This window comes from Capsicum annuum, chromosome 1 (genome assembly GCF_002878395.1).
Source record: "Capsicum annuum cultivar UCD-10X-F1 chromosome 1, UCD10Xv1.1, whole genome shotgun sequence".
Taxonomy (NCBI): Eukaryota; Viridiplantae; Streptophyta; class Magnoliopsida; order Solanales; family Solanaceae; genus Capsicum; species Capsicum annuum.
In genome coordinates this window covers 130,082,998-130,109,178 of record NC_061111.1, presented here as the reverse complement: position 1 = coordinate 130,109,178, position 26,181 = coordinate 130,082,998, and the positions used below count along the sequence as shown (strand labels likewise).

Below are 26,181 nucleotides of genomic sequence, written 5' to 3'. Positions count from 1 at the left end.
TTTAGAGAGGTTTGGGGACTAAGGTGAGCCTTAGTACCTCTTTCCACCGTAGGCGGATGGGCAAGTAGAGAGAACTATTCATACATTGGAGAATATGCTTAGATCTTATGTGATTGACTTTGGTGGTAGTTAGGTTGACCACTTGCCTCTCATAGAATGTGCCTACAACAAGAGCTATCATTCTAGCATCCATATGGCTCTATTAAGGCCTCCTATTGGGTGGTTTGAGGTTGGTTAAAATAGGTTATTTGGCCCGTATTTGGTTCACCAATCCATAGAGAGGGTGAAGGTGATTCGGGATAGGCTTAAAACCACCAAAAGTTGCCAAAATTTTTATGCAGATATGAGCAAAAGGAGTTGGAGTTTAATGTTGGTGACTGAATGTTCCTAAAGGTATCTCCCATGAAGGATGTGATGCGGTTTGGGAAGAAGGAGAAACTCAATCCCCATTATGATGGTCTATATTTGGTTTTGAGGAGGGTTGGCAATGTTGCATATGAATTGCAGTTGCCTAATAGCTTGAGCTCCATTTATTCAGTCTCCCACATCTCGATGTTGAGGAAGTGCATAGGTGATCCTTCCTTAGTTATTCCTTTAGAAGGTGTGGGTCTTTCAAATTCCTTGTCTTATGAAGAAGTCCCAATGGAGATCTTGGATCAATAAGTCCGTTGATTACAGACAAAAGACGTGGCTTCGGTAAAGGTTCTTTAGATGAATCAAAAGTTTGAGGAAGCTACTTGGGAAATCGAGGAAGACATAAAGTACAAGTATTTGTTCCTATTTTCTATTTTGGAAAATTGTGCTTAAGGTATGTGTGATCTTAACATCTTTGTTTTGTGTCTTTACTAAATATAAGTGTGGGTGCATTTCTGTGTTAAATCGTGTGAAGGGATGCCTCGACCCATCATTTGAGGATGAATGATCCTGTAGGGGGAGAATAATACACCCTAGGTGTTGATCTCTGAGAAATTTCTAAAGACTCTGACTTACCCTATGAGTCGTAGGGAGTCTTAATGAGTCGTTGGACCCAAGTAGTAGCCTGAACAATGTGTGTGGCTAAGTTTTCTGCTCTGAGTACGAGTGACTCACTACAAGTTGTGAGGACTCATTATGAGTCACTGTGTGCAAATCGTAGAATTCCAGTGTACACCCAAATGATTTTTGTGCTGACTATGACTGGACCCTATGAGTCATAGGGTCTCATTATGCGCCATGGTATATGAGTTGTAAGATCAATAGTATGTGTGCCTGGTGACACTATCTTGACAATGACTCGTAGAGACAAGTCGTAATGAGTGGTGATGAGTCATTATGTGACCCATAACGACTGACGGTTAATTTTTCAGCTTTTAATGAAGGTGTTTTTGACATTTTCCTATAATCGCAATAATAATCCATGACTTATAAACATACATGGGGCCCTATTTTTCATCGATAACACACTCCAAACATTTTTCTTCTCTCTCAAGTCTCTCAAGCATCCATACTTAGGGTTTCCAAGAAGAGGGTCAATGAGAGCTTCAAGGGTTGAATTCTCTCCATAATCTTAGGCATTTCAGGCATGTTACTCTTCCATAATTGCTACTTTGTTAAAAGCATGTGTTTTAAAAGCATTATTCATATGGTTTTGATGTTGGTTTTGGAACATGAATTGAGGGTTTTGAATATTTGTTTTTGAACAATGTTTCCCATAATTTACATATGATCGTTCATGCTTTAAGTATGGTTTTGAACTTGTAGGGTGCATGGTTATGGTGAGTAAGATGGGGGTTGTGATTTTCCCCAATTTGTGAATATTGATAGTTAAAGTGGCAATGACTTCAACCCCTATTATGAAATTTATTTTGAATCTGAAAAGTATGCACATTAAACTACTCTTAAACTATTGCATAATGTGAAAAGTTAATGAAGCATATGGATTTTGAATTAAACCTTATGGAGTTGTGTAATCCCCTAGGCTAATGTATAATTAAACCAAAAAGGTTGTGAATTTTCCAAAGAGAAGATAATTGTTTTGGCATATTGATGTTACCTTTCAAGTGTAGTTGATATGACGATACCAACAGTGTGTGCCTAAATGTGTATCATGGTTCAATTAATGGAAATGTGTGTTAAATGTTTTAATTGGGCTTTAATGAGGGTTTTGTAGTTGAGTCATGAAATTAGAGGTCTCTAGAGATCAATACTGTAAACCACAATTGTCGACGCGGGGGTTCTACATGACCGAGAGGTTTAAGTCCCTCTTATTATTATCACATGAGTAGGAGGTTCGAGTCTCCCATATTACATTACATGATTGGGTGCTTCAGTCACCTTGGTAAGTCGGGAGGTTTGATTCCCTCATGGTGCATATATACATCCTCCAATTTATGTAGCTACACGTACTAGGGCCTTTTCAACTGGGGGAGAATTGGGCCCATATAGCTCGTGGGTGCCTTCTTATGTTATGACAGTTGAGCTACATAATTTAGGCTAAAGTTTTAAAGTGCATGCTAAGCCTTATTCCCTATTCTGGCATATTATGTATATATGTGATATGATGTGGTTCATATGATATTTGAAATAGTTATACTTGACATTACTTTGTCCTCTATCGCTGAGTTTTATGCTAGTGTTCACCCCACTAACCGTCTTCGGATGTTGTATCCCCACATGATGCATACACCGGAGATACTTCTACTTTTCTTGCGCAGAGTTAGGTGGATCGACTAGGTTCATCGATTTGTTATGATGAAGTGGTGAGCTTCCATTCTCTGAAAAACTTAGACATTTCATCAGTTCCTTTCATAGACTAGAATTAAGATTTTACATTATCTTTGTCATTGTCAGAATCGGGGATTTATCCCGACCAAGACTGGTTTTTTGGTTATTTTTGCATAGAGGCTTTGTTGGATTACTGTGGACTTAAGTGGTGATATTAGTTGGTTTTGTTTGATCGGTTACCGGTTAACGGTTATTGATTATAGACATGTCTTAAATTATATTGAGCTTATCTTGTGTCATGTTATTATATGTTCGAAATTCAACCATTATTGGGCGGCGTGTGGTGTTTCAGTTAGGTATAGGGAGTGATCTCTAGTCCATGGTGGACTTGAGATACTCATTACGGCCAGACCCTGGTTCAGGTCGTGATAAACATATTTGTAGATTGATTAAATCCTTGTATGGACTAAAGTAGGCCCCTAGGGAATGTAATCAGAAGTTACCAGAAGCTCAAGTCAAGTTGAAACTTCATCAAAGTCAATATGATTATTCTTTATTTATTCAAAAATCAAAAGGAGGATTTGTGATAATTGTTGTTTATGTTGATAACATGTTAGTCACTGGAAATAGCTTAGAACTGATTCGAGAGACCAAAGCGTCTATTCAAAATATCTTTAAGAGGAACGATCTAGGTGAGCTCAAGTATTTCCTTGGCATTGAGTTTGCGAGTTCAAACAAAGGAATGGTTATTCCTCAGAGGAAGTATAGTCTAGAATTAGTATTTGAAGTAGGATTGTCTATTGCTAAATCAACCTCTACTCCAATTGATCCAAATGTAAAGTTAATCGCTACTCAATATGATGAAGTGATCAAGGACAAAATACAGACATCAGAGGTCCACCAACTAATCAGACTACATATCAACGACTAATAGAGAAATTGTTATACTTAACTATGACCAGACCTAATATCTCTTTTGGTGTTCAAAGTCTTAGTCAGTTTCTTCAAGCTCTTGAAAAATCTCACATGGAAGCATCTATAAGAATTGTAATGTATATGAAGAAACAACCAGTTTAGGGGATTCTACTGTCTAATCAGCAGAAAATAATATCACTACCTACTATGATGTCGACTAGGCAACATGTTCATGTACTAGGAAATCGGTTACAGGTTTTCTTGTAAAGTTTAGTGATACATTGATCTCATGAAAACCCAAGAAGCAATCTACAATCTCCAGAAGTTCTGTTAAAGAAAAATATAGAAGTTTAGCTACCACTATTATTGAGTTAATCTGACTGAAAGGATTACTTGAAGAAGTGGATTCAGAGGTACAACTACCTATTAAGGTGTTTAGCGACAGTGAAGCTACACTTCAAATTACAGTAAATCCTATCTACAGTGAAAGAACTAAACACATCGAGATATCTTATAAAAGAAAAAATTCAACAAGGTCTCATATCTACCAGTTACATTAATACCAAAGAGCAACTTGCTGACATGCTTACAAAAGGTTTGTTTATAGTTCAACATGAGTTCTTGATGTCCAAACTTGGAGTTCGCAAGATCTTTCAAACTCTAGTTTAAGGAGTGTTGAATGCAGATTAAATAAGCTACAAGGGCAACTTAGTCTTTTCAGTCTTTATTTCAAATTAGTCGGTTAAGTCAGTTACCTATTAATTGTTAGAATTAGTTAAGTCTTATATCTCTCTATCAAGTAGTATAAATACTTCATCACATTGTATTGTTTACTTAAATGAATAATATCAAATTAAGAGAATAACTCTCTTCTTCCCAGTTATCTTTCCTTCTCTGTAATTATCATTGTGGGCGCAGAAATTTTATTAAATTTAAATCCATACAAAATTTGGATTATATTAAATTCAAAATATATTAGTCCCAAATAAATATTGTGTATATTGCGGATTAATATAATTGGATTAATTATTTAAGTCCAAACATGTATCTATAATATATTAAAAGTGTGAAGACCCTTAGAAAAATGATTCGAATTTTTTGCCCTTCATTAAAACAGTCTGCAATAGACAAAATTGTCTTTTCATCTTTTTCTTAAATTATTATTTAATTATATTTATAATATTTTAAAGTAAGAAGTCCTAATATATATGGTAAATTTTACAAAGTAAGAAGTCTTAAAATATATGATAACAACTAACAACAAATATATGGTAAGAATTATTTGAAAAACTATTATTAATTAAGGAAGTAAACGGTTTTTTTAAAACTAAAAAAGCACACAAAAAAATTTGGTTACTTAAAAAGTGGGAGGATGTTAGCAGTACATAAGTTTTTATAGATTTAGGATTAAGGAATTTATTTTTAATTTTTTTTTACCAAAACTTATTTTTACGACCGATTTAGGATTATTATTTAAAAGAAATCAATACTATACATTATTTAGATTTTTAAAATTATTTAAGAACTTTATTTGAACAAGGTAAGAAATCATGAATTTAACACATTTAAATTAGTTAAAATTTACCTTAAATAAAAAAATTCTGAAATTCTATTTAAGTAATATTTTAATCAAATTTGCCAATAAACATTGGTTTCTTCTACTTTTATGTTTTCTTCTTATTTTGTTATTGTTTCAATTAGTCATCTTCTTGCATTCACTATCATCATCTTTTCTTAATTTTTTTTTAAGTTAATAGTTTTAATAATCAACAATTGACAATGGATTCTTTTATTTTAATAATTTTTCATGTTTTCTTTTTCAATTGAAAATTTCAAATCAAAAAATTGGATGAAACAAGCATATTATTGTGTTCAAATAAAGTAGCCGAAAAATCAAGGTAAATATTCTATTCAAGTAATATTTTTTATTAAATTTGACAAGAACATCGGCTTCTTTTACTTTTATGTTTTCATCTTATTTTGTTATCGTTTTAATTAGTCATCTTCTTGCATTCACTATCATCATCCTTTTTGGTTTTTTTTTTCTTTTAGTTAATAATTTTAGTTTGAATTATACTAACAATTGACAATGGATTCTTCCTTTTTAAGAATTTTTCATGTTTTCTTTGTCAGTTGAAAATTTCAGATTAAAAAATTGAATGAAACAAGCATATTATTTTTGACAAATAAAGTAGCCAAAAAAGTCAAAGTTTATCTCCTTCCTTTTTTTTATTTAATAATAAAATTTGCTTAAAGTGAAGGGGGAGGAGAGAGGGGGCGATAAAACTTAAATATAATAATAATATATTATTTATTCTCTAATCTTTGTATGAATATATAAGATTTGCATGATCTAATTAAACTTGAAACAATGATTTCTTCCGCATAGTTGATTTCTTTCTTTAAGCGAAGGCCCCGAAAAAGTAACTAATGACATACTATGTTTAGAAGCTTATTTTAAAATCTTATTAATGGAGCTTTTGTCTCAGCTTAAGAGTTGTGTTCTACTATTAAAAGGAAAGTGGGAAAATAGAATCTAAGAGTTGTAAGAACAAAAATTAGTGAGGTTACATAGTTCGTGATTTGCTTTCTAAAGAAACAAAGGCTTTGATGACAAATGTTATGGCGTGTTTTTGTCTCACTTTTTTTTTCGATATGTCTTTTTTAGAATACTTTTAATACAAATTTATAATTTTTCTATAGTTAATTTTAAAGAGTTCCATCATGTAACTTAGGTAACTTGAAATCAATTTTAAGCACAGATTTTTTTTTTTTGGCTTTTCGATTTATACATGAAATTTGAGTCATTATTTTATTATTTTATTATTGGTTAATAATGGTTAAGAGATTTTGTGCTTTGTGCATGATCAAAGTCTCATTTAAATAGATACAGCATTTATCATAAAGTCAAAATCATTTTTTAAAATTTTTAATAATTTTTTGTGTATTATTTTATTAATTAACACGAGACACACGTGCAAAGCAGGTATATTAAACTAGTGGATTTAAATAAAGTCCAATATTTATCGGGTTAGTCCATTAATTTGGGCTACAAATGATGAGTCCACTTTACTAAGCCCAAGATATTGTCATATTCTAGAGACCCAAATAAGCGACACGTGTCAAATGACGTGGCATGTCAAGTCAAGGGAATGATCCAATAGGATCATGCCACATGTCAAAATAATGCAGCAGGCCCATAAAAGGCGCCACATCACTCAAATCTGATTGGTCAAAGGAAGTCCATCTTCATCATAACTCTTCCTATTTCCATAACTATAAATAGGGGTCTCATAATTCAGAAAAGGACTCCTAGAACTATAATAAGTAGCAAGAGAAAGCTCGTGGATCAAACGCCGTAATTTCTCTATAAAGCTCAAGTATTCAAATTAAGTTCATCAAGACTCAAGATCAAGACCGCAATATTCAAGAACAAGCTCAAAAGCCCTTAAATTCAAGCACAAGTTAAGATCAAGTTCCTCAAGTCCATAAAATCAAGTTCAAATTCAAGATCAAGCTTTAAGCCTTTGAATTTATATTTGAAAAGGCGAATCAGAGAATTCATAGAGATTGTAACACTCACATATTGAAATCAATAAATTGATTATTGTAATATTTTCTTGTCTCAATTATTTATTTCCCTAACTCAAAAATTTTATTGTCCAACCCAGTGCGATGATCTCTACCTCTCATCTCAAATTTTCAAACTTTAAAGTTCAACAACACTAAAATGACTTCCAAGAAGGTCAACTCTCAATCAACTGCTTCTAAGGCTGTTGATTCAAAGTTCTCTGCTGAAGTAGAAAGCATCCTTGGTGTTACTTTCAGAAGTTTGGGAGTTGTCATAAGGAGAACGGCAGGCTTACAAGGACAACAAACACATCTAGTGTCATTCGTGCCAACTTCAGTTTTTGGATCTTCAACCTCAAAAGGAACAAAGTCTAATGCAAGTACTTCGAAAAGAGGGAGCAATATGGCAGAATCACTTAAGAGGACTCTAGCTCTACTTGAGCACTCTGGTTCCAAACTTCAACAAATATGTCATCTCCACTTGCATCGCATAATTTGATCACTTCGAAGATCAACTTATGCGATAATACGTGTTACTCTCCAACATCTCCAATGATCATACAAGCAATGGTGACTGATGTCTCCCCTATGAAGGAGTAGCTTGCAAATTTAACAAAGGCAATTGAGGGTCTGACCAAATATGTTCAGAATCAAGAGGCTCGAATTAATAAGATAGTGGATAGGATAGAATGTATTATACACGAAAAGTCTAGCCATGCACCTAGAAAATCTCCAGAGGTTCATGAGACAGAATATCCTGTTAAACTAACACCACCAACTAAAGAGGAGCAAGTTTCTTCTAAGGAAATAATCCCGATTAAGCAATTAAAGGAATTTATTGAAGGGACCCTCAAAGACAAGTATGATGTTGTCACTAAGTCTTCCCTTGCGTATGTCAATCCCTACACTACGAGGATAGATAGCCTCAAAATACCTGCTAGTTGTCAACCCCAGGGAAAAGAAAACCCAAAACAACATGTCACACACTTTGTTAAGATATGTAATAATGCTGAAACTTTTGATGACTATCTTGTAAAATAGTTTGTTCGTTCCCTAAAGGAAAATGCCTTTGATTGGTATATGGACCTTGAGCCTAACTCCATTCATAGTTGGGAGCAATTGGAACATGAGTTCCTGAATCACTTTTATAGTACAAGACGCACAGTGAGCATAGTAGAGCTCATAAATACTCGGCAAAGTAAGGATGAACCAGTTATTGACTTCATCAATAGAGCTTACAAATACTTGGCAAAGAAAGGATGAACCAGTCATTGACTTCATCAATCGATGAAGAAATGCTCGCCTAAACTGCAAAGATAGGCTCAGCAAAGCTTCTGCAATATAGATGTGCATCCAATGAATGCATTGGGAGCTTATTTACATCTTGCAAGGCATTAATCCTAAATAATTTAAAGAGTTAGCTACCCTTGCTCACGACATGGAATTGAGCATGTCTTCTGCTGGAAAGGGAGCAGTGCCTATCCATGACCCTCGAAGGGGAAAGGATAACCAGGAACCCAAAATATGGGGCAAGTTTGTCCCCAAAAATAACAACAAAGAGTTCATGAATGTTGATATGTCTCCTGTGAAGGTCACCACAAAGTTAAGTAAGAAAAAAAGTTTCAAGACAACTTCTGGAGCATGTCCAAATCAGAAAACTTTGAAGGAGATATAAGAAAAGGAATATCCCTTCCTTGATTCTAATGTTGCTGAGATTTTTAATGAGATCCTTGCACGTAAGCTCATTGAAATCCTAGATATGAAGCAACCCAATGAAGCTGGAAGGACTAATGACCTTAATTATTGCAAATATTATAGGTTTGTGAGTCACTCTCTGGAAAAATGCTTTGTCTTTAAAGACAAAGTCATGGAACTAGCATATGAGAAAATCTTCTTCGATGATGTGACGGCCAGTTATCATCAAATCTCTATCACATTTATCTTGCTTGATCCAATCTAAATATGTGTCAAAAAGAATAATGAGAAAATATTAGAGCCTGACAGGTCTTCAGTTTACGAAGACGATGATGAAGGTTGGAATCTGGTGACCAGGTGCAGATGCAGGAGGACAAGTCTGCGAAAGAAGTCATTCGAGCAGCCAACCATAAGGAGAATAGTGAAGAAACTAAGTAAATAGAATCTAGTTGGACTTCCAAAAAGGACGACCATAACAGAGCTTCACCTTCAAAAACCACGGTGTCTAGTAATGTTGTAGGAATTCTTACCAAGTTGGTTTCGTGTGAAGACTGCTTGAGGTATCTTATTTTGATACTCCAAAAGAGGGGAAAAGGGGTGAGAATCTACCCATGAAAGTTCCTTCATCTTTCGAAAAGCTTTCTGAAACTCTTGGCAAAGAGGCACATGTATGTGATACAAAAATCACATTTACAAATGATGATCTTCTGCTTGGATGATCCCTATGCAATCTTCCCTTGTACATGGTAGGGAAACTTCTAGGAAAGAAGATAAATAGAATCTTGATTGATGAAGTATCTGGAGTCAACATCCTGCTTATCCGCATGATGAAGGAACTTGGCATCGCTACTAACGAACTGGACAAAAGCTATATAATGATTCAAGGCTTCAACCAAGGGGGCCAGAGGGCCATAGGATCTATCAAGTTGGGAATTGTATGGATGATTTTCAATCAAATGCATTGATGCATATGATCGATGCCAAAACTTCAAACAATATACTACTTGGTAGGCCTTGGGTACACGGGAACAAAATTACCTCGTCCTCTTACTATCAATGCTTGAAGTACCTTAAAGGTAGAGTGGAAAGAAAGATAGTTGCCGATGATAAGACATTCACTGAAGCTGAATTACATTTTGCCGATGCAAAATTTTATTTAAAGAATTATATTGTGAATAAGAAAAAGGTTGAAGATGTCACCAAGACCAAGTGTGAAGATCTTGCATCTAAGAAGGTCGCGGTGACTGTCGAAAAAGTTGCCTCCAAGAATCCCCTTTTTACTTCGAATAAAGAAAGCGTCGCACCTATGAAAAAAAAGGCAACTCTTATTCTTCGCTACGTTCCAAAGGTAAAGAAAGATAAAGATCACCCATCGGATGCCCAAGATAATATATTAAAGGGGCTAAATTTACCTATCAGGAGGATTGACGCAATAAATTCATCCTCAAGACTACTTGGAGAGTCTGTGGCTCAAAATTTGCTATAAGATATGACACTCCCTTTGAAGCATACAAAAGAGAGGTTTGAACCAAATGCATCCAAGCTATTTATAAAGGTTGGATATAATCCTAATGAGCCATCAAGGTTGGGCAAACTTCTATCAGAAGGTACAACCAGGAAGGAACGTGAAGGCCTAGGATACATGCAGCCACCTCTAATTCATATCTCCATATGAAGAGCAGTTAGTAACTACTTCACTATATAAGAAGAGTCTATTATATCCAACAAAAGGCCTCCTATTTTTTACTAACTTGGAGAATCAAATACAAGAACTTCTGTGTTCAAAAGGTTGGGACCTCTAAATAATAAGAAAAGCAACACGCGTAAGAGAAGTCATCAAAGCTTGATGATGCACTCTTCACTTAAAATACGGAAGGATTTCCAAAGTTTGATTCCTTCTAGAATGAGGTGATACACAGAGTTGGTGGTTTTATTCAACGAGGTGTTAAAAGCAAAGGCTTATATATAGTTTATACCAAAGAACGTTAGGAAGATAAAGAAAGTATTGGCTTCTTATATCATGTTATGACACAGAATGAAAAAGATGTCTCATCCCAAATGAAGGTTGATGAAGTAATGAAAGATATATTCTGGTATTACCACATATCCATCAACGACGATGATCCTCAAGAGAAGAAATATGTTGGAGATGATCCATTGCAACTTGAAGAAGGATTAAAGGCCACAATAGATCCCTTGAAGGAAGTTAATCTTGGACCGATGAAGACCCGAGACCAATTTACTTGAGTGCGTTTCTAGAAGTGGGGGAAGAAATTGCTTATATAGACATACTCAAAGAATATATGGATGTCTTCACTTGGAGTTACAAAGAAATTCTTGGCTTAGATCCAAAAGTAGCAGTCCATCAGATGGCGGTTAGGAATGGAGCTCGTCCTATTAAGCAAGCCCAAAGGCGCTTTAGGCTAGAGTTGGTTTTATTAATTAAGAATGAAGTTAACAAACTCATTGAAGTTGGATTTATTCACGAAGTCAAATATCCCACGTGGATTTTAAGTATTGTTACAGTATGGAAGAAGAATGGCCAAATTCAAGTTTGTGTTGACTTTCGGGATCTCAACAATGACTGCCCAAAGGATGACTTTCCAATCCCCAAACCAATTGATAATTGATGCCACCACTGGTTATGAAGCAATGTCCTTCATAGATGGTTCATCCGGCTACAATTAAATCTGCATAGCGCTAAAGGATAAAGAACTCACTGCATTTCGCACGACCAAAGATTTTTATTGCGATAAGGTAATGCCTTCTGGTTTGAAGAATGTTGGCGCCACTTATCAAAGAGCTATGTAAAACATCTTTGATGGCCTACTTCATAAAAATATTAAATGCTACGTGGATGATCTAGTAGTGAAGTCAAGAAAGAGAGACGATCACTTAAAAGACCTAAAAATGGTGTTCGAGTTACTTCAAAGATATAAAATTAGGATGAATCCATTGAAATGGGCCTGTGCATATTTTGATACAAACCGTTAACCCAAACCATTAATTTGCTTATCGGGTTAATGGGTCGGTTATTTTGTATATCAGGTCGGTTATCGGGGTGAGAATTTCAGCTATTGGTTTATCGGTTTAGGCCATGATTTATTTGTTTTTTTATCGGGTGGCCCGATAAGCCGATAAGCACAGACATAGCGTGGGTTGCTACTGGCCCATACTCCACCCATACCCACTAGCCCAAGTCCATTTATTCATATTTCTGATTTCACAATTCAGTTTACAATAGGGTTAGGGTATTATTATATTAGGTTAGGTCCTCTACTTCTCTTTTACAATCATAAATTCACGCCTCTCACTCCTCAGTCTCTCACTCTCTCTCAGTCACTACTTGCTACTCATAATCTCACATCTCCGATCTCACTCTCTCTCAATCTCTCAGTTATAAAAAATTGCTATTGCTGACAAGATCAAACTTGTGCTGAAGATCGAACTTTGAATTGAGCTGAAAATTTGACTTAAGAGTCTATTCGCTACTTACATCTTTGATCAAAAATTGAAGGTCAAAAAATTTCACTTGACCCTTTTTCTCCATCTCATTTGCATGTTCAATTCCCGGTTGTTGTTGATAGTATTCTACTTCAACGTAGACAGTGTCTAGTATCGCACTTTGAAGATTTGATTAGGATTCGTATTATATAACGCTTATTAATAACATCTTAATTTATGACCTACAAATAAGAAATTTTCTTTGTTACTAGGTTGAACAAGTCTTTGTTTTAGCTTTTACAATTGAAAATTCACATCTCGATTAGAGATTCTCCTGGATATTTTCTCTTTATTTTATGTTGAGCTATGGTGTTTACCTAGAGTTAGCTAATAGAGTTTGAGTCTTTACGTTACTGTTATATATTTATGTTCTGTTCTTGTTGTTTATTCATTGTTACTAATTAAATATAGTCAATATTGATGTTTCGTTTCTAGTTTCCTTCCTGGTTGGTAGGAGTCTGTTTCAAATTCCACTCAATGGAGAAATAACATGACTAATAACCATGTCTGATTTCAAGATATTTCCAGTAACAACAACAAGTATTAACGGTTCACCCGATAACCGAATCGATAACAATGAAAAATTGATAATCGATAATTCGATATCTTAACGGTTCTTTAATGGTTTAGCATATATACAAACCGATAATGAATACGTAAAATCAATAATTTTCAAAAACGAACCGAAGCAACCGATATGTATCCCTACATTGAAATGTGCCTTTGGAGTTACTTCCAAAAAGTTTCTTGGATTCATTGTGCGACACCGAGGAATTAAAATTGACCAAGCTAAGTTTGGTGTAATTTTGAAGATGCTCGAGGCTCGAAACATTTATGAGTTAAAAAACCTTCAAAGAAGGGTAGCATTTTTAAGGAGGTTCATCTCAAACCTGGATGGAAAATGTCAACCATTTAGCCATCTCATGAAGAAAGACACTCCCTTCGAATAGGACCAAGCTTATAGTAATGCCTTTGAGAGTATCAAATCATACTTAATGAAGCCACTAGTTCTTGCGGCACCCATACCGGGGAAACCATTGATACTCTACATCGGAGCACAAAAGAGGTTAGTTGGAGCACTTCCGACTCAAGAAAATAGTGAAGGCAAAGAAACTCTCTTTACTATTTGAGCAGAATGATGACGCCGAATGAGCTAAAGTATTCTCCAATCAAAAAGTTGTGTTTGGCATTGGCCTTCTCAATTCAAAAAATGAAACACTACTTTCAAGCTTATGTTGTACATTTTGTGTCTAGGGCAAATCCCATCAAGTTTGGAATATTGAAACCAGTCCTTAGTGACCGACTTGTAAGATGGTACCTTCAATTTCAATAGTTTGAGATTGTGTATGTTCCCCAAAAGTCTGTAAAGGGACAAACATTGGCTGACTTCTTGGCAAACCACCCGATACCTAATGATTGAGGTCTGAGCGATGAACTTTTCGATGAAGATACAATGGTTATTGAAGCTAGACCCCCATAGAAGATGTATTTTGATGGTGCCGCACATCGAGATAGAGCTGGTGCCGTACATCGAGATAGAGCTGGTGTCGTTATGGTGTTCGTCACTCCACAAGAAGAGGGCATCCCATACTCTTTTACCCTAACAAACAGTTGCTCTAATAATGTTATTAAATATCAAACGTTAATACTTGGACTTGAAATGGTAGTTGACATGAAACAACTCCAATTACAAGTCTTTGGTGACTCCCAATTGATGATCAAGCAGCTTTTGGGAAGCTATGAAGTCAGAAATCCTGAACTACGACCATATCATGATTATGCACAGAAGATAATGGGGTGGCTTGGAGAATAAACCCTCCAACATGTGCCAAGGAGAGAAAATAAGCAAGCCGATGCCCTAGATGATTTGGTCTGAACCTTGACTCTTCCAAATCAGATGCAAGTTACTATTCACCAAGAATGGGTGGTATCGCCGTCAAATGAGGGTGTAGAAACTAAGGTTGAATACCTCGTTGTTGTGTCTGAAGCTGTAAAAGAATATTGGCGACAACCTATCATTGATTACTTATGTTATGAGATACTTCTAGAGGATCCAAGGAGAAGGACTGACATTCATCGTTGCGCACCTCACTTCCTTTACTATAAAGACACGTTATACAGAAGATCATTTGAAGGAATACTCTTGCGATGTCTGGGAGAGGAAGAAGCAATTCAAGCTTTACAAGAAGAGCACTCAGGGGTTTGTGGGTCGCATCAGTCTGGACCGAAGCTCCATTTTCATATTAAAAGGATGGGATTCTATTGGCCAATGATGGTGAAAGATTGTTTGGAATATGCTAGAAGATACAAAGCTTGTCAATTCCATGCGAATTTTATTCATCAACCTGCGAAGTACTACACCCAACTGTAGCATCTTGTCCATTCAATGCTTGGGGAATGGATGTTGTTGGTCCACTACCAAAATCTTCTGGTGGACACTTATACATCTTGGCTGCAACAGATTACTTCTAAAAATGGGCCGAAGTTGTTGCTCTCAAAGAAGTAAAGAAGGAGAATGTTGCGAATTTCATCCGAGTGAATATCATCTACCGCTTTAGAATCCCTCAATATATAATAACCGACAACGAAAAGTCGTTTGATAACAAGCTGATGAATAAGATTTGTGAACTCTTTGGCTTCAAATAGTGCAAGTCTTCTGTGTACCATATTGCCGCCAATGGTTTAGTCAAAGCATTCAATAAGACTTTATGCAACTTATTAAAGAAAGTTGTCTCTAAATCCAAACGAGACTAGCATGAACGAATGGAAGAAACTTTATGGGCATATAGAACGACTTACCGTACACCAATGCAAGCAACCCATACTCACTTGCTTTTGGAGTTGAAGAAGTCCTGCCACTTGAGCATCAAATACCTTCTTAAGACTGGTTATTCAAGAAAGGCTCACCGATAAAGAAAATACTAAGTTGCATCTTGCGGAGTTAAAAGCTCTTGATGAGAAGAGGCTGGAGGCTCAACAAAATCTTGAATGTAACCAAGATCGTCTATCTCGATCTTTCAACAAAAGAGTTTGCTTGAGATAATTCCAAGCTGGAGATCAAGTTCTTACAGTAAGAAGACCCGTTATTACTTTTCGTAAATCTGAGGGCAAATTCACCTCAAAGTGGGATGGACCATATGTTGTACAAGATGCATATACAAATGGTGCTTACAAGTTTGTCGATGCAGATGGAGTAAAAATTGGCTGTATCAATGCAAAGTTCATGAAGAAGTACTATCCTTGAAGGAAGATGACACTACGTAAGGCACGAGTATAAACTACATGTCCACTCTTAGCCTGCAAGAGTATAAACTGTGTATGGCTCAAAAAGAAAAAAATTTCGCTAGGTTGAAAATCTCGAAATAGGCTACCTAGGCAAAAGTTAGGATGAAGAAAAAAAAACACTCACCCAGAACTACGTTGTGACTTGATCCTCTTTACTGAGGTACGTAGGCGCTTGTAATTTCATTCTGAGTTCAGTTACATAAACATCTAAAATTTGTGGGACTCTACAAAAAGAATTCAAATTTTGTTAGAGTTCTTAGAGTCTAGTTTACCCTAAACCCTGAATTATGCCTATATAAAGGGGTAAATATTCCCTTAAGGAAGCATCTCCAGTATCTCGTAAATTCACGGGGTATTCACAAAGAGATCAACGATCTTCAAAGTCCCAATAAATTCATGAAATATTTATAGAACAAAATCCTCTCTTCTTAATAATCAAATACATCAAGAAGATCCAAAAAACCTCCTTTCATGGAGATCAAATCCAAATATTCCTACATTGGATAAATACGTCACTAACGGCCCTCGAATTATGGAGAAGTTCAACTATTCATACGTTCGATAAATACGCTACTGACAGTCCTCGAATTATAGAGAAAATCCTGATAGTCAAATACATCAAGAAATACATCAAAAAGATCCACAAAACCTCCTTTTATGAAGATCAAATCCAAATATTCCTACATTCGATAAATAAGCCACTAACGGCCCTCGAATTATAGAGAAAATCAAGAGAGAAGAATCAAGGGAGGAACAGATTTGTACCCATATTCTTGATCAATAAAATTATTGTTTCTTCATATTTTTATTTGTGGTTAAAATTTATTTTTCATGAATTAAATTATGTTGGAAACAAATTGACACGCCTAGTGGGACCAAATCTGCCCTTCATCTCCTCTCATAAAGCATATCTGCAAATCTGTAGACGTATCTACAAATCTGTAGATGCATCAAGATGGAAGTTCTATGGGAACTTCAAGAATCGTCATCAAGTCTACACTTCGACAAGCCTTGAAGTAGGAGACATTTGTAGACATTTAAAATTTGTAGGACTCTACAAAAAGAATTCAAATTTTATTAAAGTTCTTAGAATCTAGTTTACCCTAAACCCTGGCATATATAAAAAGACAAATATTCCCTTAAGGAGGCATCTCCAGTATCCCACAAATTCACGAAATATTCACAAAGAGATCAATGATCTTCAAATCCTTCACAAAGAGATCAATAATCTTTAAAGTCTCAATAAATTCATGAATATTTATAAATCAAAACTTATCTCTTCTTAATAATCAAATTGATCGAGAAATACATTTGCATTCCCACGAAGAACATCTGTTTGCCTTTTCTTTTCCTTTAGTTTCCTACTTACGTAATTAATAAAAGCATGGAGATGTGGAGTTGAACAAAGACTAGGGAAATGCCAAATTGAATTGTAATTTTCTAACGCTTGAATATTCAATTTACCAACTACATATATAGTTCAAATAATTTAGCATAGAGAAAAAGAATTCAACGAATTTAGAAATAGAACATTGAAATTGACTTGCACGTAATGCTTTACAAGTTGCAGATTTCTCTCATAATACATATTCATAAGTCAAACATTCCTCAATTTTAAGGCCCAAGTCTACCATGAATGCGTAAAAAAAAGGAATTCTTCCATTCCATTACTGCCATGTCACACCATCAGGTCCCACATCAAACTGACATGTGTAATAGGACATCCAATATGAGTTATCTGACAGTCAAGTCATTCTCGTCTTTCTGTCTTTTACTTGCCAAAATTCAACGTTCCTCTAATCACGCTATGGGCGTGATATTTTTCATATTAACTCCTCTTTATGTTTACCTAGGTATCTGTGCCCAAGTTTCTCATTCACTGAGTTGTGAATTATGTGATGCTCTATGAACGTTGCCAATATGTGATCGAGGTGAACAGTAATTAGATGGGGAGGCTGTTTCTGCGGCTTGGATTGTTCCGCTACCACCGCTTTCTAAATCGAAATCGGCGGCACAACTTGTTGCAACACCAGGGGAATTGCTTGTTCCAGTGGGTGTTTTTCTGTTCATGCTGAGTATTCTTCTCAAAGACAATAAACGAGCAGCGGGTGATCTTGATTGACTCGCTGGTGAACTCAGTCTGAGTCCCATTTCCAACTCGTCTTCTAACTCGTTTCTCCTAGGAACTTCTATTCTTACTCCTGTAAGATCCAATCCTTTTCGCCGTCCACCTAACGGCGTCGTACTAACACTACTATTCACCTCCCCGTGCTGACAAGAGTTGCATAAACCGGAACTTGAACCCGGTTCAGTCTGTTCATTCACCGTCACTGCCACCTCAACCGGGGTACTCTCCCGTTGGTCGGAAACTGGCTCTACCGGAGACCGACAGAGAGGGCAAGTAGAATGAGAATGGAACCACATATCAATACATTCCAAATGAAAAGAGTGATTGCACTGGGGTAAAGCCCGACCCTTTTCATTCTCTTCAAATTCTGATAAACAAACGGCACATTCCAGCGGTTCAGGGTGAGTCTTGTCGGAGTAGGAAAAAGCCGGTAAGGAATTGAGAACTGCCGGTTCCAAACCCCGGTTCGCATCTGACATACCGGAATTAGGGTTATCAACGTAGAAGACAATATGGGTGCGGCGATGGTGGGCCCTGCTACGGCGGCGAAGGAGTTCACGGCGGCGTTGACTTAGAAGGTACCAACGAGCATATAAATGAAGACCTACCATGAAAACAACAACAGCGAATAAGATAACAATAGCGCTTAACATAATCTTGCCGCTTAATGCATAGCCTCCTTTGGATGAGTCAACCACAAATGGATCATGAAGCAAATTTGGGCTATTGTCATCCATAGTAACAATAGTGTCTGTAAAGAGAAATTAATGGGTATTATATGGAAAAGAGAGGGAAGAGATAAGGATATATATACGGAGGGTGGAAAGTTCAAGGAAGAAGAGGGAGAGAAGGAAGGTTCTTGATGGTTTCGGTGGAAAAGGGGATCTTAGGTGTGATGGTTTTAGTAGGAGTGTAATGTGATAAAAGTATTATAAGACGCCAATGTTGACGCGGGGTAATGAAATGACAGAAAGGCCCTTCCCACCTTAAGTGTGAAATGTTTGTTTAGTGTGTTTGGTAGGATTGAAAATATTTTTTTAGAAAATATTGTTAGATTTTTTGTGTAAAATATTTAAACATTAACGTTTTTAGAAAAAAAAATAAGTGGCAATTTAAGTTTATCATCTCCTCCCTAATCCCTATGTACTGGGGTGTGTATCGATCGATTTGGTTTAATTTTATGTGTTATTAGTTTGATTTATCGATTTTTAATTTTTAAATATGTAAAAGCAATTACCAATCAATAAGATATTTTCTTATCGGTTTCGTTTTATTGATTTTTGATCCTTAACGGTTCAGTTTTTTATTTAACCAATAAGAAAATACTTATAAAATAAAAATACTAACAACTAACATAAAAAAAATGAAATCTTAGTTACCGCCAAAATCCTACGCAAAGCATTTTAATTTACAAGAATCTTTAAACTTAAACTGAATGTTAGTTAGAAAAAAAATTAAACCCTAATTGTTGGGAGCTATAAATGCTTCAAGTTTTTCAATGCGATAATAGCCGAACTTTATATTATGTATTTGTTGCCCTGAATAGGTTAATACTTTATGAATCACTGAATTATGAATAAGTAGTGCATATAATATATATACATACACATATCTATCTATCTATATATAGAGAGAGATTTATGTATAGAACATAAACAGGGATAAAACAATAATATAGTGTATACTTATTGACCGATAACTCAATAAACTAAAACTGAAATCGAACCGTTTACCCAATAATTTTTTTTTATAAAACCAATAAAAAATCGTTGACCCAATAAAATTTTTATCGATTCGGTTTATCGGTCGGTTCGATTTTTGCATACCCCTACTATATACCCCATTCAACATCCTCAATTCGAACCTCTTTGATCGTCCCATCCCCCACCACCCTCGCACCCTCACTCTCAATCCCATTCCACCTATGTCCTTTCTATTTGTCACATTTTGAATTAATAATATTCATTAAGACAAAATAATTAATAAAATATTAATTTATCATAATATTTCTATTAAATAATATTTATATTATATTTTAAAATTAATTAGAAAAGATATTATTAATATTAAGAGTAAAATAAAAAATATATTTTCCTTTGATATGTCAAAAATAACAAGTAAAAATAAAAATTCAATTAAAAAATTAGTACAATAAGTAAAATCGAACAGAAGGAGTGCTATTTTTATAAATTATATTAAATACTAGTTTAGTATACATGCTTTGCACGTGTATGGATACTCCTAATTTTAGTTAAAATTACTTAATAGACGCTTCGATTTATATTATAACCAAATTCACATAAAAACATTAGTTATCTTCAAATCAGAGTTAGATACTATATACGACTCTACTTCGATTAAAATAAATAATTAATAAAAATATTTAAACCCTCTCATTTTTAATGATAATAAAAATATGTAGAACTCACTTTTTCAGATTTTTTTTGATTTTCTTTCCTTTTTAAGATTTAAATTACGTTAACTTAAAAAATATCTAAAAATATATTTTTTTATCATATTAACATGAGAAAAAGTGTGACTAATAATACTTGTCATATAGTTTTTAAATATTATAATTATAATTTTAAAATATTAAGTTAATCTAATTCAATTTATCTTCAAAAATTATTTAAAATGATTGCCTAGAAACTATTAAGTTTCTAGTAGAAATAGGACTAAGTAATTATACATATATTTATATTGTAGATGTAGACGTGTACACACAATAATTTTTTTTTTTTTTTGTATACATTTACTACTCATTGAATTCTCTTACAAATTATGTTATTACCTAAATCAATAAGGACTAACTTGAATATTTTATTAAATAATTTTTAAAAATAAAATAAATATAACTTTAGCTAAGTATCACAAATAATTTACATGTCAATCATAAAGCATGTTATCATATTGAACAAAAACCAAAATTAGACCAACAACTACTTATAATATATGATTCTGATTTCGCGAAAAGTCTTTCAAGTTCGGATACGATCACCCAATATAACCCTCCTTAACTGCTCTAGCTTCTTGCCCATCGGGCATGGTGGCACATCCTTCTTGATTGGGCATCTTTCAGAAAGGAAACTGCATATGAATCAGGCACACTCTAACCCCTGAACTTCCCTCCTAGAGGCGGGTACTTTACTTCCTGCTCTTTGTCCATTCGGAGAATAATGTCTGAAAGGAAAACTCTTAACAAGATTAGATGCTCGACCCAAACTATTAAATATCTCCTGATTCTCTTAAGGCCACAAATCACGAAAAGTCGGGCAAGAGCGCTATCAAATATTATTTCCCTGGAAGAAGAGCTGGGCAAAGACTAAGGGAATATCTTTTCATCGCTATAAGGCAGATAAAGTTCGACATCAATAAAGAGAAAGACTTTCTTCTAAAATGTTAGATCCCATCTTTTATGCTTCTGGTTTCGTGGAATGTGAAAAGACCAGGGATAGAACTCCGAGAACATAACTCCTAAGGGAGCACTCTCCAGGAACATAACATCATTTTGTCACCGTTCTAAGCATTGGATTAGGATTCCCCCACCTCATAAAACATCATTTGATGCTTCTGACACATATGATATGAAAGAAGATGAGTCTTTATTCGCCTTATCAAACATAGTTTCTTTTTAAGAAAGAGGCCGAGGATATGAGCTTAACACTGCAGCTAAGCGTAGTTCCACAGACTTTATATGTTGTAGGGCCTTCTTTAGAAAGTAGGCTTCCAATCCCGCAAATTCAAGAGTGAAGTTAGATGCCGACTAGTGAAACAGAAAATTCAAATGAAAGAAGGTTCTTTCACCTTATATTGATTCTTTGTTCCTGCTTCAACTCATAGATGACTGCATGAGGATCACCCACTCTATTGTAAGACCACTAAGAGGGATAAGATTACCAACTCCTCTTTCTAACTAGAACTTCAGAATAGCTACGCTTGTCGCAGCTTCAGCTGAAACAATTATTACTGCTCTGGTGGATCAGAGCTACTAAAAAACCGTGATAGATGACCTAATAGAATTGTATCTATTAGGATGTATAAGAGTTGGTTGAGGTTGGACCACTATAATCATTATTATTTTTTTTGCTTTTTTTTACGCGTAGATGGGATTTATAAAAGACGCTTTGTTCTTTTACTATCACCACGCGGCCATACCCTAACAATCTAGCTATTGTTGTTTGAGGGTTGATTTCTAGAATATTTTGTGTATCAATCTCTAACATCAAAGTCTAGTTGTCAATGGCCTCAGGGACAATTGCATCTAGCTATTTCATATCTTTTAGAATGACACAGCGAGTCCAGACTCTTGATCTTTAGTGACCCGAGTGAGAAGATGTTCTAGCTCGACAGTAGAATTAGCTTAGCGGTTAGCAGTGGGATGAGCCTATTTTATAGAAAAACCTTAGTCCAATTGGCCTTTGGTTGGAGTCTTTCGAATCTTTATAATTATTTAGTCGTTAAGAAGAAGCAAAGTCCCTTTGACGCTTAAGTAAAAGGTCAACCTTCCTATATAAAGAATGAGAAAAATCCCTATACGAATTGATCCCTACGCTCGGATGCCCCCGTAAGAGTTATCTCAAGCGGAAAAGACCAATATCTGAATAAGAAGACGTAGCTTGATACTACTCGCTCCATTTTATTTTGCTCGTTGGGTTCAACCTTCCACAAAAGCATTAATAAAACCCCTGCCTAGGGAAGAATTTCTATATGGAAAGGCTACATCTTGGTGACGTTCTTACTAGCTCTTTGTCTAGACCCTCCTCTAACCTCTTAAGAAGAGATGGGCGAGCCGCCTCAGAGAAAGAGTGACTTTAAGAAGTGGAATCGAATAAAAGAAGGTCTTCGATCGATTGAACTTTAGAAAATAGTCCATAGCAGATAGATTGAGTTTTAGGCCTGCGTCTGGCCTTATTTTGGCTTATAGCAGAGCAGCGGACAAGGGAGAAAAAGAAAGGAGTAGCGCAAGCCGGCTAAGCTATTTCCATTGATAAAAGAAGTGGATTATCAACTCTTACGATAAGAGAGACATGTGGGATTAGCGAATCCAAGTCTTAGTTTTCAGATTTGGCAGAAGAAGCAGCGTTCATTGACAACCAAGCGGCAACCTACTCTGATGCACCCGGTCCCCCGTCTCAGGGAAATGACAATGAAAATTATAGAAAATAAAGTTAAGAAATTCGGAATAAAAATTATCAATTTGTAAGTGTGATTCTTTGGACGTAGCAATGATAGTCTTTTTTTCGCCTTTCTTTTTCAAAAATTAATTTTTCTTCTTCTGCTCTCAATTCATGGAGAAAAAAGAAGAAAAAGAAGAACTTTAGGTCCAAAGCAAATAAGAACGTAGATATCATCAATTGAGTGTTATATACAAATCCTACGCATTATACTAAGAAGCATAACCTTTGATTTTTAGCCAATATAGCAATTGATTATCATTATTTGATCCACTTCATTCCTTGACAACGTCGCATAGTTCTTCTCTTTTTTTGATAAAAAATTTCAGCTGAAAGAACACAAAAAATATTAGAACTAATTGTATGCAAAAGGAAGAAAAATAAGTTGAATTAAAACCAAATTAAAAAGCAAACGAACAAGGAAAAAAACACGTAGTCTATTATTAAGAGCTAAATCTTTATTAGCAAAGAGTTACTTATATAGAATTATATGAGGTAGTATTTTAGTATTTTAATTAATTAGAAGTGTACTAAATATTAGGAGTTTTACTTCTTTTGAATAAGTAAATAATTATATAAGGTAGTATTTTAATTGATTTAAAAATATAAAATAGTAACACTTTTACATCTATAATCTATAATCTATTAAAAGTGTGAAGAACATAGAAAAGTAAATTGAACTTTTTGCCCTTCATTAAACTCCTTGCTTTAAACAAAATGGTCTTTTTCACTATTTGTTCCTAATATTTAAGAGTTAAAAATTAATTAAATATATTTATGGTAAAAACTTTTCCTTATTAGAAGACATAAGAATTTCTATATCTTTTTTCAAATTGAAGAGTTAAAAATTAATTAAATATATTTATGGTAAAATCTTTCCTTATTAGAAGTCATCAAAATTAATAATAACAGATACTTTTTCTATTAGTTTAAGAATTCTAAATCAACTAAATTTGATTTTAAGAAAATTTGAAAAATCTAAAAATAAATATAAAACTATTAGAATAAGAAAAAATTAAAAAGTTTCATATTTTTAAATGTTTTAAGTACGTAATAGAATGTAATCAATAAATTTGTAAAGATTTGATTTTAAAAATACGGAAAGATTTTAAATATATATATATAAAATAATTGTAACACAAATATGATTTAAATTGATGCGTCTCTCTTAATCTGTGGCAACAAGGGAAAGAGGTATGCAAACGCAAAAGTGATAATCCATTAACCACTTGGAATTGAAAAATATATGTGTATATGTTTATATTTACATTATTAAATTAAAGTGTGAAAGGTGTTTGAAAAGTGATTTGAATTTTTACACTTTATTAAAAATCTCCGCAATAAATAAAATTATTTAATTTTAAATAATCAAACGTTACACGTGTAAGACATCGTGTGATTAAATTAGTATTTAAAAAAAAAAGGAAGATTACATTGAAAATTTTAGGACTATGTTCAATGTACTAACTATAAAAATGTTAGGTACTGCTAGGGGAAAGATGTCAATTTTCCTTTCTTTTTTTTTTTTTAATAGTTTTACACTATTGCCAACAAGAATGCTACTCGTAACTAAAAAAAAATTACATAACCTATATTAGTATTATTACTTTTCTAAAAACATTTACTTTTTTAAAAAAAAAAAAATTCTTCTTTTTCCACTATATCCATATGTATGAATTTTGGTAAAATTTCTTGAGAAACTTGACAGATATTGATAAAATATTTTTCCAAAAGAATCCTAAATTTTAGGTACATAACTCAAATAAGGAAAGATTTAATAACTAAATTTTTATGAATTCTTAAATTTTAAAAATTATTAGAATATAGCAAAAAGACGATTAGTTGGATGACAATCTCGCTCCTAAATGAAGCCTTTCTCAACTATACGAGAACGAGACCGAAATTCTTCCTTAGTCTATTGCAAAGTGTTTTAATAATCACTTTTATAAAGATCTTCACACTTTTAATATATTATAAATATATATTATAAATTATAAATTATAAATTATAGATATAGATTCTTGAAATAATAGTATTACTTCTTTATTAATAATAAAAAATAAATTTAAAATGCTTAAAAATTAACTAGATCATAGTGTGAAGATAACTTTTTCTATTGTGGCCTTTTTTCACTAATGACATCAAGAACGAATATAAACATTTCGATTAAGTTGCTTTAGCATAGTTTCCCGTGCTAAAGCTATCTTGTTGCCAAACACACCCGAAATGGAAAAAGATTTGTTAGGTTCGTTGGATTAAGTTGTACTAGCATAGTTTCCCGTGTAAAGTTGCATTTAATGGCCCAGTTACATACATTCAAATTTCAAAGAGCTTTAACGTGTTTACGTAAATGCATGTAGTTTTCATTAATGACAACAAGAACTTATATAAACGACTCGATCCATTTATATATCCTCTTCTATTCTATATGGTTTCAATTTATTTGTTTGATCTTAATTTAAAAATAAATAAATTAAAATTTAAAATTAAAAACATGTTATATGATGGATCAAAATGCTACTTCCTTAATTTATTTTATTTATTTATATTTAATTAACACATTTTTTAAAAATAAAAATTTAATCGTTTAAGAAAGACATTAGGTAATAATTATAATTAATACTAATAAATATTAAATAAATGTAAAATGAAAAATTATTTCTTGATTCTTCAAACTGGACAAGTAAAGTTGGACAATTATTTTAAGTTGATCAAAAAGTAAGGATTTGGCTCCTCTTCATTTCTACTCTCTCCATTTTCCCCAAGTTCCTATCTTGATTGGCGACATATGACATAATTCAAATTAAATGGGTAATATCTAATTATTTTAAAGTAAATTTTTAACTATAGTTTAGATAATATATACATTATATATCTAATTTAAAAAAATATTGTAATCCCACAATCCTAGCAATATGTCCATAAATAAAACAACAAAATGTTTTCTCTTTCTACTTTCTTTTCCTACGCAAGAATTTCATCTTTTAATTTCTTTGTAAATTAATTTTTTTATTATCTATTTTTTGAAGCTTTTTCTTTAATAATTAGCTATTTTATTTTTTTAAAGAATAGGTGAAATAAAGTAGGAGAAATAATCAGCTCTTCTATTCTAGATTAATTTGTTATCACCTTTTTTGGAACTTTTTCTTAAAAAATTAGATATTTTAGTTTCTTTTAAAAAAGGTGAAATAAAATAGGGAGAAAATG

At 33.8% G+C, this 26,181-nt stretch overlaps 1 protein-coding gene across 1 annotated transcript; it reads right to left on the bottom strand.

Moving 5' to 3' along the window:
- Window positions 1–17,180: 17,180 nt before the first annotated feature.
- Window positions 17,181–19,011, bottom strand: LOC107879425 (RING-H2 finger protein ATL2). Its single transcript, XM_016726466.2, has one exon. It carries the CDS (start codon window positions 18,535–18,537, stop codon window positions 17,545–17,547), a length of 993 nt encoding a protein of 330 aa, XP_016581952.1. The 5' UTR covers window positions 18,538–19,011; the 3' UTR covers window positions 17,181–17,544.
- Window positions 19,012–26,181: the final 7,170 nt, after the last annotated feature.

Bases quoted from the DNA above. Each gene is read 5' to 3' on its own strand.
- LOC107879425 (XM_016726466.2), bottom strand. From the start codon at position 18,537: ATGGATGACAATAGCCCAAATTTGCTTCATGATCCATTTGTGGTTGAC.